The following is a 16,523-nucleotide window of genomic DNA, read 5'->3' as shown; positions in this document are numbered from 1 at the left end:
CTATTGTCTGGGAGCGGGCGGTGCCCCGTGTGTCGTTGGTCTCAACCTCCAGTCCGGCGCAGCAGGCAACAACTTGGCGTTACTGTCGGTGTGGGAGCGTGAAATAGATCACTATCTTGGACAATAACGGTCGCAAGTGCAGCGTGAAGGGAGCAGTCAAGGATCAGGTAAGCTATGTGAATTGTGCTTTCGCGTCGGCGACCAACCATCCAAATTCCTGTCTTTCGTATGAGTGGTGGTTTGCCCAAACCAGACTCGCCGGCCCACTTGGTTCCATCTGATGTTGCTGCTTAGGATGCAACCTGTGCATGGACAGCTCAGCTCCCAGAATACCTTGGAAGATCCATATCACGGCCGGAGAGCTCTGCCAATACCTCGACACAGCCCAATACATGGACAAAGCACAAACTCCGCTTTCATGTGCCTAACGATAGTTTGGGCAGCGGTGAGCCGCAAATCGAGCTTCCAGCAGGTTGCCCTAGAAGATGCTGTCGGGGAGAGCCTGAGGCAGTTCGAGGCGGGGTCAAAGAGAGACACTGCGACCAAGAAGAAGACCCGGACTAAGTTGAATAGTTCTCCAAACTCGCAGACTCCTTTCCTCTGCAAACTTTCGGTGGAACGTCGAGACCGCCGGTGATCAAATATCGGCCGGTGGTAAAACTCTTAGACATTTCGTCGCACCTTCGTCACACCCGTCACATTACTGTTGCGGATCCCGTTGTGATTAAGAGATTGAACCTGACTGAATGGATCCAAATGAATACATTCCCTTGCCATTCATTGATAGTAGTATGTTGATTATGACCTCCACTTCCCCACGCTTTATGTAAGTAATTAATTGCTCCCCCAGAATCTCGTTCACTGCATAACATCAGCCGGGGGAGTCAAGACCCGCAGCCCGAAAACCCGAGGTATCGACCCCGTCGCAATTGGTGGAGAATCCGGGGTGAGAACGTCCTTGGTTGACTCGTGCGTGTGGAGACAGTGCAGAGAGGTAGGTGGTCGACCGACTTGTCGACTCGTCGACCTTGACAAGCTCCCGAGGCATCACGTCGGTACATACATAGGACTGGGCTGATACGACGTCGACCAGCGCGCGGGCGGGGGAGGTGCCCCAACCGGCTTTGAGCTTTTGCAAAGCCTCCCGATTGATCGATGATGGTGTACCTCGTAGTGATGGATGGTTCAGCGTGTGCCTACCTATCTACCTATCGATCGAATCACGAACGAACCCCGCCCGGTGAGACGTGCTGGGCAGCGCTTTCGTATGCATACAAACGGATGCTCCAGCCAGCCAGCCATGCCATGGTACTTATATCTGGCAGCAGCGGCGGGAGCAAAAACCATACATTACATACGTACATACATATATACATATACCCACTCTCTAGAATGTGTATGTGTAACTATATGTGAGTCTTTTTGAGAGGACCGACAAACCTGCTACCCTCCATGATCCTCCTCGCCTCACCCCAGATCATCGCCGGCGCCGGCGCCGTGCTGGGCGTGGTCTCGCACCTGGCGTACTTCATCCACGGCGAACACCACCACCAGGCGTTCCGGTATTTTGTGGCCTTTCTGACCTTCCCCGTCGCCGCGACCGCCGCCCAGCTCCTCGTTCTGGGAGTCCCTACCGTGGTGGGGGCAGTCCGACAGACGGCCCTGTTTTACACCGCCTACCTGACAGGCCTGTACGCGAGCGTCTTCCTCTACCGCGCCTTTTTCCACCGCCTCCACGCGTTCCCCGGCCCGTTCGGCGCGAAGATCTCGAAACTCTGGCACGTCTGGAAGGTGGCGCCCACCATCGACAATTACAAGCACCTCACCCGCATGCACGCGCAATACGGGACCTTTGTGCGCACCGGTTCGTAAGACACAGAGCAGAGACGCGAGAAGACCTTTTGACTGGGCTGACTGACTGACTGATTGATTGATGCGTCTTCTCCCAGGACCGAACGAAGTCTCCACGATCCATCCCGACGCCATCGAAGTGCTCTATGGCGCGTCCTCCAAATGTACCAAGGGCGCCGGCTACGAAGGCAACTCGGATTTGACCTCGATGCATTCGACCCGGTCCAGACGACATCATGACCTCCGACGCAAAGCCTGGGCGAGAGGATTCACCCAAAACTGTAAGTATCATGGCGTTCCGCTCTCGAGGTCGACGGCGTGACCCTGCCCATGACTGACTGACGTGCCGCCGCCTGCCAGCATTGCGAGAATATGAACCTCGCGTCGAACGGTACACACAGAGCTTGATCGAACAGATCCGGGCCTTCTCGGGCCAGCCGATCAACGCCGCACAGTGGTTCAACTACTACAGCTTCGACGTCATGGGCGACCTGGCCTTTGCCAAGGACTTCGACATGCTCAAGAACGGCCAGAAGCACTGGGCCATCGAGATCCTGAACGCCGGACAGCGCGGCATCGGCGTCTTTGGCCCCGTGCCGTGGCTGTTCATCATCATCAGCAGCATCCCCCAGATCACCAAGGAGTTCCGCAAGTTCATCCAGTTCTGCGAGGACATGATGGAGGAGAGGATGAAGATGAAGGTCGACCGGCCGGACATATCGTCCTGGATCTTGCAGTCCCCACCCATGACGGGCACCCGGTACAGCGAACGGGCTTGGCTTACCGGCGACTCGCGGCTCATCATCGTGGCGGGAAGTGACACGACCGCGGCGACATTGACCCATCTGTTCTATCACCTGGCCAAGGATCAATCCCAGCTCGAACTGCTGCGGGAAGAGGTCCAATCTCTGGAGGGCGACCTGCAAGCCTCGAAGTTGCTCACTCTCAAGCACTTGAACGGCGCCATCAATGAGGCACTCCGACTTCATCCACCTGTCCCGAGTGGAGTTGGCCGGCTCACACCGCCAGAGGGCATCACCATCGGAGGCACGTATATCCCTGGCAATGTCAATGTGCTGGCGCCGTCGTATCCATTGTTCCGATGTGAGTTGATCCCCACCTGTCCATGTTTGGGTCCGGCACTCAAGATGATCTCGCAGCTCCCGAGTGTTATGAATATCCGGACGAATTCATTCCCGAGCGATGGTAAGCGCACCAACCATGTGATCTTGCCAGTGTACGTGGCTGATCGTGTTATCAGGTATAGCAAGCCAGAATTGCTGAAGCGTAGCGACGCGTTCGCCCCTTTTCTTATCGGTGAGTTTGGAACAAGGCCTCACGCCTGATTACATCCTGACTTTTCCTGTCCAGGACCGTATTCCTGCATCGGCAAACAGCTGGCGTTGATGGAGATCCGGTCCGTGACGGCGCAGATCCTCTTGAATTTCGACGTCACGTTCGGACCGGGTGAGGACGGGACCACTCTGTTGGAGAAGACGCTGGACACGTTCACCATGGAGCTGGCGCCGTTGAACTTGTGCTTCGTTCCGCGAAAGCAGGAGGTGGTGGAGGCTTGAAAGACGCAGTGGGGAACGAGTGCTGCGTTCTCGAATACCGTACTCGGTGCTCCATACCTATACTATACTGTTCGTGCAGAGATGTCACTGTGTCGGATGCCCTTTGCTCGGAGTGGGAGCATCAGAGAATCACCTGTGCATAGCTGTACTCTGTTCAAACTGATGCTCATTATTGATTGATCCTCACCTGCTTTCTTCGCACCACAGTGCTCACCAACCACTAACCTGGACTTTGTGCATTTCCACATGCTGGCATTTCCCATGACGGGCGAGTGAAGCAGTTACTTCTGTGCTCGGATGTTGATTTATCAGCATTGATTAGAAACTGGAAATGCGTTGTTGCTGGCATTGATCTCGACAGACAGTTCCAGGCACCGCCAGGCAGCAAAGGACGGAGAGACAGGGGCAGTGAGGGGCTGGTGAGGCCGACGCGCACGCCAAATCACCTGACGACGCGTCTTGCGCATCTTAAGCCGCAGGGTTCAATGGGCAGTTGGCAACTTCTCCCGTCCTCACCTATTGCCGAACAGAGCTGAAGAAAATAGAGGCATCCCTCGTATTCGAGACCATGGATACGTCGGCGACGGGACAATTCAGCCTGCCACCTGCCTGCGATCTGCATCTTCGACACGACACCACAGACCAGAAAGGACATATAAAGAGCTGAAGCAAACGGTGAGTTAGGTTCTGCCTCCAGTCACAGACTCTCTCATCTCAGCAAGCCAGGTGAGAGAATAACAATTTCATCTGCCTAAGTCTACATCCAAATCTCAAGTGTAACTCTTTGGTACCAAGAAAGAAAGTCTCGGTCCTCGACTTCACGACATCCTTGAAACCCTTTGACGTGCCCAGCTACAGTACCAGGACCAAGAAAGATCTAGTAAAGGAAGAACATGGCCAATGTCAAGGTAAGATGGAGTAGCCCACCACTCACTGGCCCTCCAAAACTCCTACCCATTCAATCTGCCTCTCTCACAGCCAAGCCATTTCGTCCTCCGCTAAACTCCTCTTCCACCCCTAGATCGTCTCGCAGGCCGAGTACCTCCCTCTCCGGCTGTCCCTCCTCGCAGCGGAAAAGGAAAACACCAGGGCCCGCGACGAGCTCGCCCGCCAACGCCGGGCCCTCCCCGTGGTCGAAGTGACCACCCCCTACACCTTCACCAACGAGGACGGGAGGGAAGTTGGGCTGGCGGATCTGTTCGACGGCCGGGCCCAGCTCATCATCTACCACCTGATGTTCAGCCCGGACTGGGACGCGGCGTGCGCCAGCTGCTCGCTGCTGGGCGACTCGGTGCCAGACCTGAGCCACCTGCACGGCCACTCGACCACGTTCGTGGCGGTGAGCCGCGCGCCCATCGACAAGATCCGGGCGTATAAGAAACGCATGGGCTGGTCGTTTCCGTGGGTGTCGTCGTTCGGGTCGCCCTTCAACTACGACTTTGGCGCCACGCAGGACGAGGCCGTCCAGCCCATCAAATACAACTTCAAAACCAAGGAGGAGATGGAGCGGCGTGGCGGCCTCGCCCATTTCATCAAGGGCGAGCAGCCTGGCCACTCGGTCTTTGTGATCGGTGGCCCACTGACCGGCATCGGCGACCAGGGCAAAGTCTACCACAGCTACAGCAGCTACGCGCGCGGCGGCGAGCCCATCATCAACACCTTCACCTGGCTTGACATGACCCCTTTGGGGAGGCAGGATGGGCTGAGCGGCGTGGGAGGGTTGGGGTTCAAGAGACACGACGAGTATACCGCTGAGGACTTGAAGGGACTGCCGGCCGCGAAGATTAGTGCGTGAAGGGTGAGGGCTTGGGAAAGGAGAGGAGAGGAATGTGAGCCGGGGGGACAGAATGCTACTTCTGACTGAGATGAGGATTGCGTCGGTCGTTGCTGGAACGGGACGGGACGAGAAGTAGGAATGGGAAAAGTCTCTAGTGTGCATCAGATTGTGAATGCCCATGTTTTTTCCCCTGCCCCAGTAGCACACGAGATGGTTGTTGTGCCCCGTTAGTACTAGCTGTTGTTGGTTCGTGTCGTTTGGTGTCGTGTCCGTGTTGACGTCCGATCTGACCTCTTTTAGGAAGCCATCTGGTGGCCAGCAAGCTGCCGAAGTCCTGTTCACCCCCCCGAAAAAGGAGATAAACCCAGCGAGTCACTATCAAGCACGTCATTCATCGATCTGTCCCTACATTTTTCTGGCCCTCAAACGATTGATTAATAGTTAATATGCAAATCCCATCGAAGCCCACAAAACAGGCAAGTTGTGGCGTCGGGGCTGTTGCGGCTCGGCGTCTCACCGTTCAGTCCAGATACATATCTAACCTATTCCTATCATCCATTATTACTGCAAACGGATTGCAGGATCTATGTACTTAATAGTGTTAGTGCTCGGTACGCCCCATACCGATGCATTTCGAGTATGCGCCTCGCCCCTACCGAGCACATTTATTTACCTAGGTATAGGTAGGCAGGTAGGACTCGGTACATACTGCACTACAGTAGTATTTTTTGCCCGTATTCCGCCGAAGAAAAGTCTTAAACAAATGTGTCGTATACGCGACAAATGGGCCCGCCTCCTCTCTCCTTCCAGGCCACCAACCACATAGCTTGGTTTCAAAGGAAGCGAGATGAAAATCAAGGCGTTTCCGAGTCTGATAAGGCTGCCGGGCCAAGACTACCACTTGCCCTTCATGGTCAATGTACGCGCCGCTAGTCGTTTTGTAGTATCCCTACCTCGTAATGGGGGTGGTGCATTTTACTCCGGACAGCAGAACATGTGATTAGTTACACTATGTCCTGGCGAGCGACGGCGGGCTCAAACATGGGTTCAACTTGTGGTCCAGATGACGAGTTTGCGAATCTTCAGTCCCTACCTCGTACATCGAGCGATTCTCTCCATCTCTATCTAATCTTTCTGTGTGTGCCTGTCCCTCCCTGGACTCCTTTTTTCCTTTTCCAGTTTTCTAGATCATTCGGGACTTGGTCTGACCCTGAGCCAGACCCTAACCCTCACCACCTCGTGTCCTGTGTCTCGATGACACTGCCACGTCGAGGGCACAGCTTCCTCTTCCTCTTCCTTACATTATTATTCCCCCCTATTCCCCCATGTTCATCACATACACGCACGTGGACCAGCTGAAGTCGCGCGCCAAAAAATGGCAGGTCAACTCCTACCAGAACCAGCGCCGTAGGGAACTCAAGGCCACCCTGCCCGCGACCGACAACTCGGCTCGGTCCCAACGACCCAAAGTATTGTCGTGGAAGAAGCAAGTCCCCTCCGGGTCTGATGAGGCGCTGCGTCGGCATCTCAACAGGGGAAGGTCGGTTGGGGGCAGTTCGGACGCCGGTGGTATTGATGAAGGCGACGATGAGCATGTGGCGATAGTCCTCTTTGAATCCCCTCTACCAACCGCCCCGGGAGGTCTGCGTTGCGATCCTTTCAACTCGTATCCCATGGAGCCCACCGGCCGAGTACAGGCGACTGTGGATTACTGTACGCCACACTGCCCGTCACTCCTCCACCCACGCTCTCTCCCTCTCCCTCCCTCTCTCTCTCTCTGACTGAATCGTCCAGTCGAAACGCAACACACACAACTAATGCTTCCAAGTCACCCAGATATACGCCCCTATGAATGCAGGCAACTACCGGGACGGCCAAGGAGGCAACTGGCTCCTGTCGTACCTCTTCCGCGTTGCACTGCAGGCCGATCTGCTCTTTGAAGCGACCGTCCTGTTCATATGGAGCCAGCTCCCCGCGAGTCAGCTGGGATCTTCTCCGGAAGATCTCGAGCGAACCTTGATGAGCCTCCGAGGAAGTGTAATGCGGAAACTCCATCATCGTCTGACCGTACCACAGCTGCGCTGCGACGATGTGACCATCCATACCGTACTGTCATTGATGGCCGGAGATGTAAGCGATCCCGTCGCTTATTGCTCTCTCTGCCAAAAGTGTTAACGGTGCACTTCTGCAGTTTCACCGCGGACAGGACGACCATGTCGAGCTGCACCGAGAAGGACTCCGACGCATCGTGGATCTTCGGGGCGGACTGGCAAACAGTGACCTCCAACCTCAGACACGATATTCTGTCACTGCGTGAGTCCCTCTCGTCCACCAGGGCCAGATCTCGGAAATCGAGTCCTCTCTGACACCCTCAACAGGACTGAGATGATGTGCGACTACGCGATCCGGAGGCGCAATCGCTCCCCCAAGACCAACATCACACCCGACAGCACGTTGACGTATCCAACCCATCCATTCCCGCCATCCCTGTCCAAAGTCCTATCGGAGTTGCCTGAAGGCTTCAGCGACATGGCGCTGAAAACGCTCCTGTCGCACCAGGTCATTCGTCTTCTTTACCGGATGACTAAAATCCTCGGAAAAGGCCCTGCAGCGTTCACAGAGGACACGTCTATCGCGGTGGAGATGATGCGATTGTCGATGGACTCCTCCGTCCGTCAGCTCGAGAAGGCCATTGTCACGCTGAGTTTTGCGTTTGGACGGTTCCTCGTCGACGTGACCACCAAAGGCCGCCCCGCCAACAGCTCAAAGCGCACTTTCAGATCCATGGAGGAGTCGTTGCGCGGCTTGTGCCACTCGATCTTTGGACGTCTTGACGAGGCCGGCCAGGACTTTGTCGCCTGGGCCGTCTTCCTCCTCGCTTCTGCTGGGGTCAATTACGGCGTGCCAGCATCCATGCGGGACGAGATGCTCCGGATTCTCTACATGAGAGTCCCTGCCGCGAGACGGCTCGACGCGTTTCTAGAAATGCTGAAGAGATTCCTATGGCATGACAAGCTCGTACCATGTGCAAAGGAGCTGTGGGAAAAGGTGGTGGAACAAAAAACTTCAAGTTGACAACGCGACGAAATTTCTTTTAGAAAAAGGAAAAAAACAGGCGGCGGAATGGTTCAATTTGTTGACCCCGGAGGCCGTTTCTGCGACGGTGGTCCTAGCTCTTCGATATTCGGAGAGTTACCTTGCGTTATAGCGTGTATCTGAATCCCTTGTTATCCAGCTCCGTGACATCGTGCATTCCTCGTTCGATAGCCTCTTTCTCTTCGTCGAGATCCACCACACCAGACACGGCAGCTTCGCGGTCGCGCCTCTTGTTCTCGAGGAACATGTAAACATACAAGACAACGATCGCCACTAACTTGATCGTGTAGCCGACCAGCATCGCCACGTAGGCGGAATGATACCGCGGCGCCTCGCTCGACTTGAATGTTTGCGGCCTGTTGATCTTCGCGTTAGTTCTAGAGGACGATTAAAAGGGATGGATGATGCGACAGTCCTCACCCGATGATGTTTCCCACGCAGTAGCCGGTGAATAGGATCGCTGCCGTGAGTTGTTTCTTGGTATAGCCCGCAATATTGGAGCTGACCATGGTCAAACTCATGCTGAAACCCAGGCCTTGGAAGAAACACAACCACAGCCCGACCAACCGACCCCATTTGTTGCTGTCTGGTAAACCAACGAGGAGCGCGGAACCCACAATACAGATTGTGTTCGCCACGATCATCGTGATGCACCTGAGATTCGGCCACTTGGAGCATACAACTCCTCCGCCGAGGAGGGCGACGAATTGGACCGCGCCACCAGGGATCTGGAGATACTGCGTCCCCAAGGTGTCGACGTTGAATGATTTGATCACCAGCGATGTAAACTGCGTGATGGCCGAATTTGGAACTTGCGCACCGACGGCCATCACAAACAAAATCCACGTCTTGGGATCCTTGAACGTCTGCCACATCTGGTAGGACTTGAAGTGCCGGTTCTTGATGCCTTGACGGTTGGCGGAGACACGCTTCGCCGCAATCACTTTCTCCGCGTCGGTGAGGAACTTCGCAGTCGACGGGAGGTCCGGGAGCATGACGAGCGCGAGAATGCCCAGGGCGATGCTAATGCTGCCGAAGATGATAAAGACATACATCCAGCGCGGGAGGCCGGTTGTGATATGGCCCACAGCATAGCCAATCAAGCTCGATATGCTGTCAGTATCCTAATTTGTACGGAGTGAACATAGCAGAACTCACCCTCCAAACATCGTTGCAATGCCATTGGTGCAATAATATGCCTCCAGTCTCAAGGGCTGCTCCAACGACGTGTACCAGATGCTCATAATGAGAATGAAACCCGGGTTCACCACCGCCTCGAACGAGCCGAGCAAAAAGCGGTTGACGGCGATGCCGGCAAAACTTCTACATGCCGGCGTCGTGATCAGGATGATCCCCCAGGCGATCGTGGTGAACCCAATCACCTTCCCGACCCGAAGTCTTTGCAACAAATATCCAGCCGGATACTGCGCCCAGAGATAACCTAGGACGTTCAGCAGGGGAACCATCAGGGCCAGAGCCAGCACGCACCGAAATAGAAGATCGAGCCCAGCCAGGAGTAGTCTTGGCCATGGAGATTCGTGCCTTTTTGCAAACCATACACACTGGCGTAGTTGATGCCATTCTTGTCCAGATATTGCAGCAGATAGATGAGAAAGAGGATAGGGACTATCCGCACATCGAGCTTGCGCAGCACCTTTTTGGATTCGGCAGGGTCGAGCTCTTGATCATCACTCCGCTTGTACAAATGATAGTCGTCGTCGAGGTCCGCTGAGTTCGCTGGAGAACTGGCGACTGAAGCAGGACTGGCTTGGACGGCACTGATCTTGTCGGCGTCAGCCGAAGCCTTGTCGGCAGCCATCTTGTCCGTCTTCTGGAACACAAGCAAAGTGGTCCAGCAAACGCCATTGGTGATGAGATATAAGTAACTTCAGCGTGTCGTCAGATCTCTCCTCGTGGGGCACTGTAACACAATGACGCTGCAACATCATCGGTCGTCTTCCTGGATTATGGCACCGGCAGCATCTCCCGCCTGCAATTCGAATGGTTTTCTCGAGGGTTTGACGGCCATGATACCATATCGACATACGATCACGACATCCACTAACGACCAATCGGGAAAGGGATCTCCACGACAAGATGTATTTGAACCAACAGTTGATTCAACAGCAATCGCACGCCGCTCAGTTGGGGCAAACGCCTGCCGGAAGAAAAGTCGGTATGTGACCACCGAAGCAGCTTGTTGTCGATATAGGAAGGTGAATTGAGCGAGGCAAAAGTCCATCTCCAGATGCTGGATCCAGCTCGGCAAGGACTCGGTCAACACCCGGTACATTCTGCTCAGAGATTCGTGCAATGTGCAATATCTTGTGTAAGAAACCCATCTATTGTTTGTCTATTAGCGTGGAGTTCTGCTGCGAAAGCAGGTGCCCAAGTATGTCCGTCTCCTGGTCAATAGCGTGGTGGCAGGGGAATGATCAGGCATTCTTGATAAGACTCGTTCACATTTTATGTCTTGGTTTGGCCCTGCGCAGCATGAGTGGAGTCCTGCTGCCACCTCCATACACTCCACTCGCAAAGACCTTCATCGTCCCAAGTATCAAGGTCGGCCTGCTCTCGACCCTCATGGAGAGCTTCGAGACCACCCTTCTCCAGAAGTTGCCACAGCTCCCGAATTTGGTCCAGGTAAGCCACACGCATAGGGTATGTCAAAATGACACGAGACGAGATTCCCGGAGCAAGCCAGCGGAGGATAGCTTTGGAGAGCAATTCAGGGTGCTCCTCTGAGTACACCGTGTCTGCAGCGAGGATTACGCGGGCTTTGTCCTTTTCCGCGTGGTATAGTGTACCGCCCTGAAGCGCAAGAGTCTCCGGATAACTCCAATCTAACGAGCCACACTCGACAACGGCTTTCACGGTGGCCGCATTGAGTTTGATATTACTAGCCAGTCCAGGGACAATCGGTGGGAGGTCTGTAAGGATCACTGGAGACTTCCACAGTGCCGCAGCAGTTAGGCCGACAAGTCCAGTGCCCGCACCGAGCTCTAGGACTGGTATGCGAGCAGAGGATGAAAGATCGATAGACAGTTTATGAAGCAAGCTCGCGAGCACAAAGGATGATGCCCACGTCTGCAGACTCAAGCCTTGTGCGCGCAGGGCCGGTTCTGCTATGTTGAGGCAAAGGCGAGCGTCCCTTCCACATGGGATAGGGAAGTGTCGAAGCATTTGTATAGCGACAGTCTGGATCGGGTTCGACGTCTGTGTGGAAGACGAGGGCAATGATAGACACTTTTGATTGTGAAAATCTTATCTTATTGTTAAGGATATCGGAGGCTCGGGGCTTCTTCGGAGATATCGGGGTTTGGTATTCAGTCACCTGATTTCTATACGGACGAGCATGTGGCCAGTGGTGAAGACGCAATTCCGTTGATCCCCTCTCGCGTCTCTTACAATACACCATCCCTGACGAATGCTCAGGTTGATGCCCATCGAGTGTTTTCGGTTGCCCGCTCTTGTTCCTTTCGAAGGTCAAGACGGACAAGAGAATCGATCTGGTTGCAGCGGCCTCTCAATCAGTCCAAGGCGCAACGCGAGCGACGAATATAGCGTGTAAGACTTCAAGCGAGTCAACCTAGGACTTTTGCTCCCATTTCGACAAGCCCTTTGAAAACCTAGTTACTCCTCTGCTTTCATCAGCTCCTTTCCACTTTGGCTGTTCAGACCGATTTGGTATCAGATCCGGCCACATCCCCAGAAAAGCTACGCAGATTTAGAGTGGAACTTCTCACACACTCAAACTAACCTCGATTCTACTAGGAGATCATTATTTCCTTTTCCCCAGCTTACGCACACTGAGATCCAGTAGATCAAATTGTGCTTGAAAAAAGCAACTCAACTTCGCCACCCCAGCAGTAAGGATCCAGCACCCCCCCTCGACTTGTTCGAGAGGAATCCCAAGAGTCTCCATGACAGGCCGCGGTTATGCAGTGCGAGGCTGTGGACTGCATGCAAAACTCGAGCAAAGCGAGCTCACATGGATTGATGTTTTGCTGCCCTTCACAGGACTGGACTCATTATTCATTCCAGAATGCAGTTATGCCTTCAAGAGTGGCATCACAGCGTTGCTGTGCACTGGAATTTGCTTTTGACGACGAACTCGAAGTTTACAGTCGAACCGTTACCCTTTTCTAGAGGTGTCCGCTGGTCCACTTATACAACTACGCCCCAGATACGATACCTTCTGTAGCAGCGGCCCCGGATCGCACCCTCATAGGGGGTAGCCTTGGCCTGGTAAGTATTTAGCAAAACATGACCACTGTCACGCATTTCTTCACCTCTCCGCTTCAATGCAGTGGCACAGTGAATAGACACAAGCTCTCCTACTTTTCGGTTCCAACCATCAAAAGGTAATTCGCAGAGGTCCACATCACAACCGTCACCAGCATCGTGACTATCACCCCCTTTGATGCCCCGACCCCACCCTTTATGAGGTACAAAGCTTCGTCCTAGAAGCAGAAGCTACTCTGAGATCTCCATATCTTCTGTCGCTTCCTGTTCTCATCAATAATCCTCCTCGTTGCTTTTGTGATCCTTTTGCTTTTCGAATGGCAACGAAGACCCTCGGCAACATCAGTCTTGCCATGGCGACCTCGGTCTGGCCTCAAGGTTGGCCTTTACCAAATTTTGAAGATCCCCCAAAGAGAGGCGCCCCTGCTCTTTTCATTTCATCTGCGCGATAACGGCAACGGTGGTGATGCTCAGAATATATTCCCGCTACTGCATCACGAAATCCCCTGGAGTGGACGATGCTCTGCTTCTTGCAGGCTTTGTAAGTGGTGCACCGCTGCCATATCATCTCATTGCTGATTATTTTCAGCTATTGTCGATCGGACAAACTTTTGCCGAATACAAGGCTCTCACAACCTGTGGTTGGAACATGCATCTTTGGGATGTTCCTGTGGATCGCCTGGAATACATCCGGCTATCTGCGTGGCTTATTGAACTTTTCTTCTTGCTCGGAAACGCCTGCACAAAGCTCTCGATCCTGCTTGTCTACCGCAGACTGTCGTCTAGAAGCCACAGCATATGGTTCATTCGACTTACCTGGGCGGCAATCATATTTACAATCTTTTATACTGCTGGGCTGGTCGTGGAGCTGATTGTCATCTGCCGCCCGCTGAGTTCATACTGGCAATCTTACAATCCCGAGTTTACCAGTAGGTATACCTGCGGGAACGAACAAGTTCCCATTGTCTTCAGTGCAGCGGCTTCTGCCTTTTCCGACATCTACGCATCAGTTCTACCAATGATGTGGGTTCGGAACCTTAATTTGACGAGCAGACAGAGGCTGAGCCTGTACACTCTGTTTTCGGCTGGGCTACTGACAGCCGGAATTGGGATTGCAAGGATGATATACCTATCCAAAGTGACTACGAACTACCAACTGGGCTCACATACTCATGATGTGACCTGGTATGGCTGGCCAACTTTTGTAAGTTACGTATCTCCTTAGCTGTTCCCACATACTAAAGCCAGAACAGGCTTTGACAGACATTGAAGCGCACCTTGCCATCATATTTGCATCAGCCCCAGCACTTAAAGCGTTAATCAAACGTCTCATATCTCCTAAGGTGTCGTATCTCCAGGTTTCGACGCCCTCACACACCCCTAATCAAGCCCTTTCGCGTGGTACTCAATCCCAGTCTCGTTGTTCCCAGCACGAGAGTAAGCCAACGCCCTACCTGAAGCGAGGTTTTAAGGACCCCAACACTGCAACTCGCTTTCCAGGAGAACCTTCTGACTCGAGGGAACTCGAGCAAGACATAGAAAACCTTTCACTACAGACTATACGCAGCAACAAGACGTCCACACCGTTGAGCGTTGTTTAACAAGCAGCTCATAGAAGATGGCTTGCAAACAGGCCTGTGGCCGCGTCCAGCCGATCAGTGTGTGGAGAAGCAGTGAAAGAAATTTCGAAGCAAGGCGTCAAGCAAATCGGCAGAGATTGAGAAATCCAGATCAAATGTCGTGTTGAGATCATAGAGCACGCTTGGGGGGGCGGGCGACAAGAAACTCGATGGTAGAATCAGTCGGAGCGGGGTCGATGCAATTTGTGAGTTCGAGAAGAATGCCAGCACTGTTCCTGTTGCGTCTGAAATTTCCAAGTAACACCATTCGTCCGAATCCGGCGCCAGAATGGAGAAAGCTGGGGTCCAACGCCGAGGCGGGAGCACATTGCTGGACCTTGTACCTCGTATTTCTCACTGCGACCTGATCCCGAGCTAAGTATGCCTCCCTCCGCTTCCCGATGCGAAATTCAATCCCATGGCACTCATGTTGAGAAGCGGTCAAGGTCATATTCAGCTGGCCTGGAATCAGGTATTGCGATCCGTTCAGCCAGTCGGGGGAAGCAGCCTAATGGGATCTCTTAAGGCATCGAGACGCCGTAGTAGTTAGAATGATCTCGCATACAAATCTAGGGAAAACCGAGGACAATAGACATGATAAAGAACCGAATATCAAAAGACTTGTATTGCTTTTGAGTGGTGAGTTGCCACGAGAAGCTGTTCGATTTGTGAGATCAAATGGTCCACCGAACATTTTGCATGTTACGGTGATATGGCTCGGCGTAGATTTCTGTGCGCAGGTCCGCAGCTTCAATGAGTTCCAAAACTTCAACCTCAATCAGTTCATAAGGATCTCTCGCTTTAAATCAGGTCCATCCACGAACTCGTTCGTCATATCACTCAGCATGGCGTCTGTGGGCCGAGCCTCGAAATCAATAAGCAATGGACTCGCTGCGGCTGCGGCTGTGAGACCCCGGTATGTCTGTCGCACATGCAAACATCAACTACTGCAACGCGAAGCACAGCAAGCCCGACACTCCTCTAGCCTGTCGTCAAGAGACTGTATCCAACGCACCGTAGGCCTCGTCAACGAACAGCGCCGCCATGCCTCCTTCAATTCTCTCAGCCGCTCTCAACAGTCTCGACAACCCTTGTCAAATGAAGCTGAGAATCCCTTGAGGATCGAGGAGTATGTCGAAGCGTCGACTTGGGACGGATTGGAGCATATAGGCCATCAGGGACACTGGAGAGATCTACCTGCTGATCCTAAGGATGATTATGAACCGTAAGTCTTTCGCGCCTCAGTTGTACACCTCGCGATCTAAATGTGGAATTTTTTTATAGCTGGCTCGATCCAACCACGACAACACCTCTTCAGCGAGACGAGTTCCTCTCCTTCCTTTACATCTCCGTCGTTGAGTGCCTCGCATATAAACAACTTGGCAAGGATCCGGCGATCCTTTTTGAGCAGGGTCCACCCGACTTCCATGGTGATATGACTTCGCTGAAGATCAAACTGTCGAGCTCTGGAACTGTGTCACATCTCGAAGATCCGAGAAATGTTCTGCAGAAAGCCAACGAAGAGCCCAGGCCTGAGTTGGAGAGGCAAGAAGAGATCGAACTTTCCATCTCCGAGGTGGAAGAACAGCTCTCTGGCGCAAGATTTGATTTCGGCGATCCTCTCACATTTGCTGTACGTCTCGCCCTCGCAGACTCCCTACAGGCTCTTCACCTGTGTCTTCTTCTCATCAAGCTGAACTCCTGAAACTAAATCGTCGATAGATTATCAAACGCTTTTCCCAACTCACCTCACACCGCGTCCCTGACCCCCTCCTCAACACCGTCTTGCGAAGCGGCAAACCTCTGACCACTTTTGTCGACCTGCTCACTCAAACTGCCAAGCCCAAACCCAAGAGATTCGCAGAACTGCTCCTGGCCAAGCAGAAGAAAGCACTTGATTTCGCGGCGAGGGAGAAACTCCGTGCCGAAGCTGGGGAGACGCGATCTTCGATTCAGACAGAGACAGAGAAATCTGTACGGCCAGAAGACCCTGCCCAGGCAAAGGTGAAGAAGCAGCGACCGAGTTTTCAGCCCCTAGGTCCCAACGTGATGATCTTCCCCCGCCGCGAGACGGAAGTTGATCGCGAAATGGAGGTCGGACGCTGGAAGGTCGTCAAGCGCGAACTGGAGAATCGCGGTTTGCCAGTTTACCCGCTTCCGAGGCTGGTACCAGAGGGAGAACAGTGGAGACGAGAGGAAGCGGAAGGGGAAGCTGCGCAGAGGAACCTGTGAATGCGAGCCAATACTACAGGGCTCCTCGATAGCGGGCTCGACAGAGAAACCCTGTTCAGCACAACCATCACCACATATGGAGAAGGGGAGGGCCTCTACGATGTGTAGGTTTTAGAGGAAGACAAG

At 53.6% G+C, this 16,523-nt stretch overlaps 6 protein-coding genes across 6 annotated transcripts; 4 read left to right on the top strand and 2 right to left on the bottom strand.

Moving 5' to 3' along the window:
* Positions 1-1,452: 1,452 nt before the first annotated feature.
* AYL99_04790 (hypothetical protein) lies at positions 1,453-3,428 on the top strand (the record flags this gene model as incomplete). Its single annotated transcript, XM_018836302.1, has 6 exons — positions 1,453-1,864; positions 1,950-2,132; positions 2,212-2,955; positions 3,012-3,057; positions 3,113-3,168; positions 3,223-3,428. 6 exons carry the CDS (start codon positions 1,453-1,455, stop codon positions 3,426-3,428), a joined length of 1,647 nt encoding a protein of 548 aa, XP_018693155.1.
* An 893-nt stretch (positions 3,429-4,321) lies between these two features.
* On the top strand, positions 4,322-5,223 carry AYL99_04789 (hypothetical protein; the record flags this gene model as incomplete). The annotated part of the gene is made up of 2 exons (XM_018836301.1): positions 4,322-4,336; positions 4,450-5,223. The coding sequence occupies 2 exons, from the start codon at positions 4,322-4,324 to the stop codon at positions 5,221-5,223; spliced, it is 789 nt and encodes a 262-aa protein (XP_018693154.1).
* A 1,307-nt stretch (positions 5,224-6,530) lies between these two features.
* On the top strand, positions 6,531-8,280 carry AYL99_04788 (hypothetical protein; the record flags this gene model as incomplete). Its single annotated transcript, XM_018836300.1, has 4 exons — positions 6,531-6,918; positions 7,034-7,335; positions 7,397-7,518; positions 7,584-8,280. The coding sequence occupies 4 exons, from the start codon at positions 6,531-6,533 to the stop codon at positions 8,278-8,280; spliced, it is 1,509 nt and encodes a 502-aa protein (XP_018693153.1).
* A 127-nt stretch (positions 8,281-8,407) lies between these two features.
* On the bottom strand, positions 8,408-10,120 carry AYL99_04787 (hypothetical protein; the record flags this gene model as incomplete). The annotated part of the gene is made up of 4 exons (XM_018836299.1): positions 8,408-8,657; positions 8,722-9,405; positions 9,460-9,742; positions 9,790-10,120. 4 exons carry the CDS (start codon positions 10,118-10,120, stop codon positions 8,408-8,410), a joined length of 1,548 nt encoding a protein of 515 aa, XP_018693152.1.
* A 647-nt stretch (positions 10,121-10,767) lies between these two features.
* Positions 10,768-11,484, bottom strand: AYL99_04786 (hypothetical protein; the record flags this gene model as incomplete). Its single annotated transcript, XM_018836298.1, has 1 exon — positions 10,768-11,484. One exon carries the CDS (start codon positions 11,482-11,484, stop codon positions 10,768-10,770), a length of 717 nt encoding a protein of 238 aa, XP_018693151.1.
* Positions 11,485-15,010: 3,526 nt separating this feature from the next.
* AYL99_04785 (hypothetical protein) lies at positions 15,011-16,397 on the top strand (the record flags this gene model as incomplete). Its single annotated transcript, XM_018836297.1, has 3 exons — positions 15,011-15,390; positions 15,450-15,798; positions 15,888-16,397. 3 exons carry the CDS (start codon positions 15,011-15,013, stop codon positions 16,395-16,397), a joined length of 1,239 nt encoding a protein of 412 aa, XP_018693150.1.
* Between the last annotated feature and the right edge of the window lie 126 nt (positions 16,398-16,523).

The sequence above is a fragment of the Fonsecaea erecta genome (genome assembly GCF_001651985.1).
Source record: "Fonsecaea erecta strain CBS 125763 chromosome Unknown Scaff4, whole genome shotgun sequence".
Lineage (NCBI taxonomy): Eukaryota > Fungi > Ascomycota > Eurotiomycetes > Chaetothyriales > Herpotrichiellaceae > Fonsecaea > Fonsecaea erecta.
Note: the sequence above shows the minus strand (reverse complement) of the source record. Positions and strands in the feature narration are given on the sequence as shown.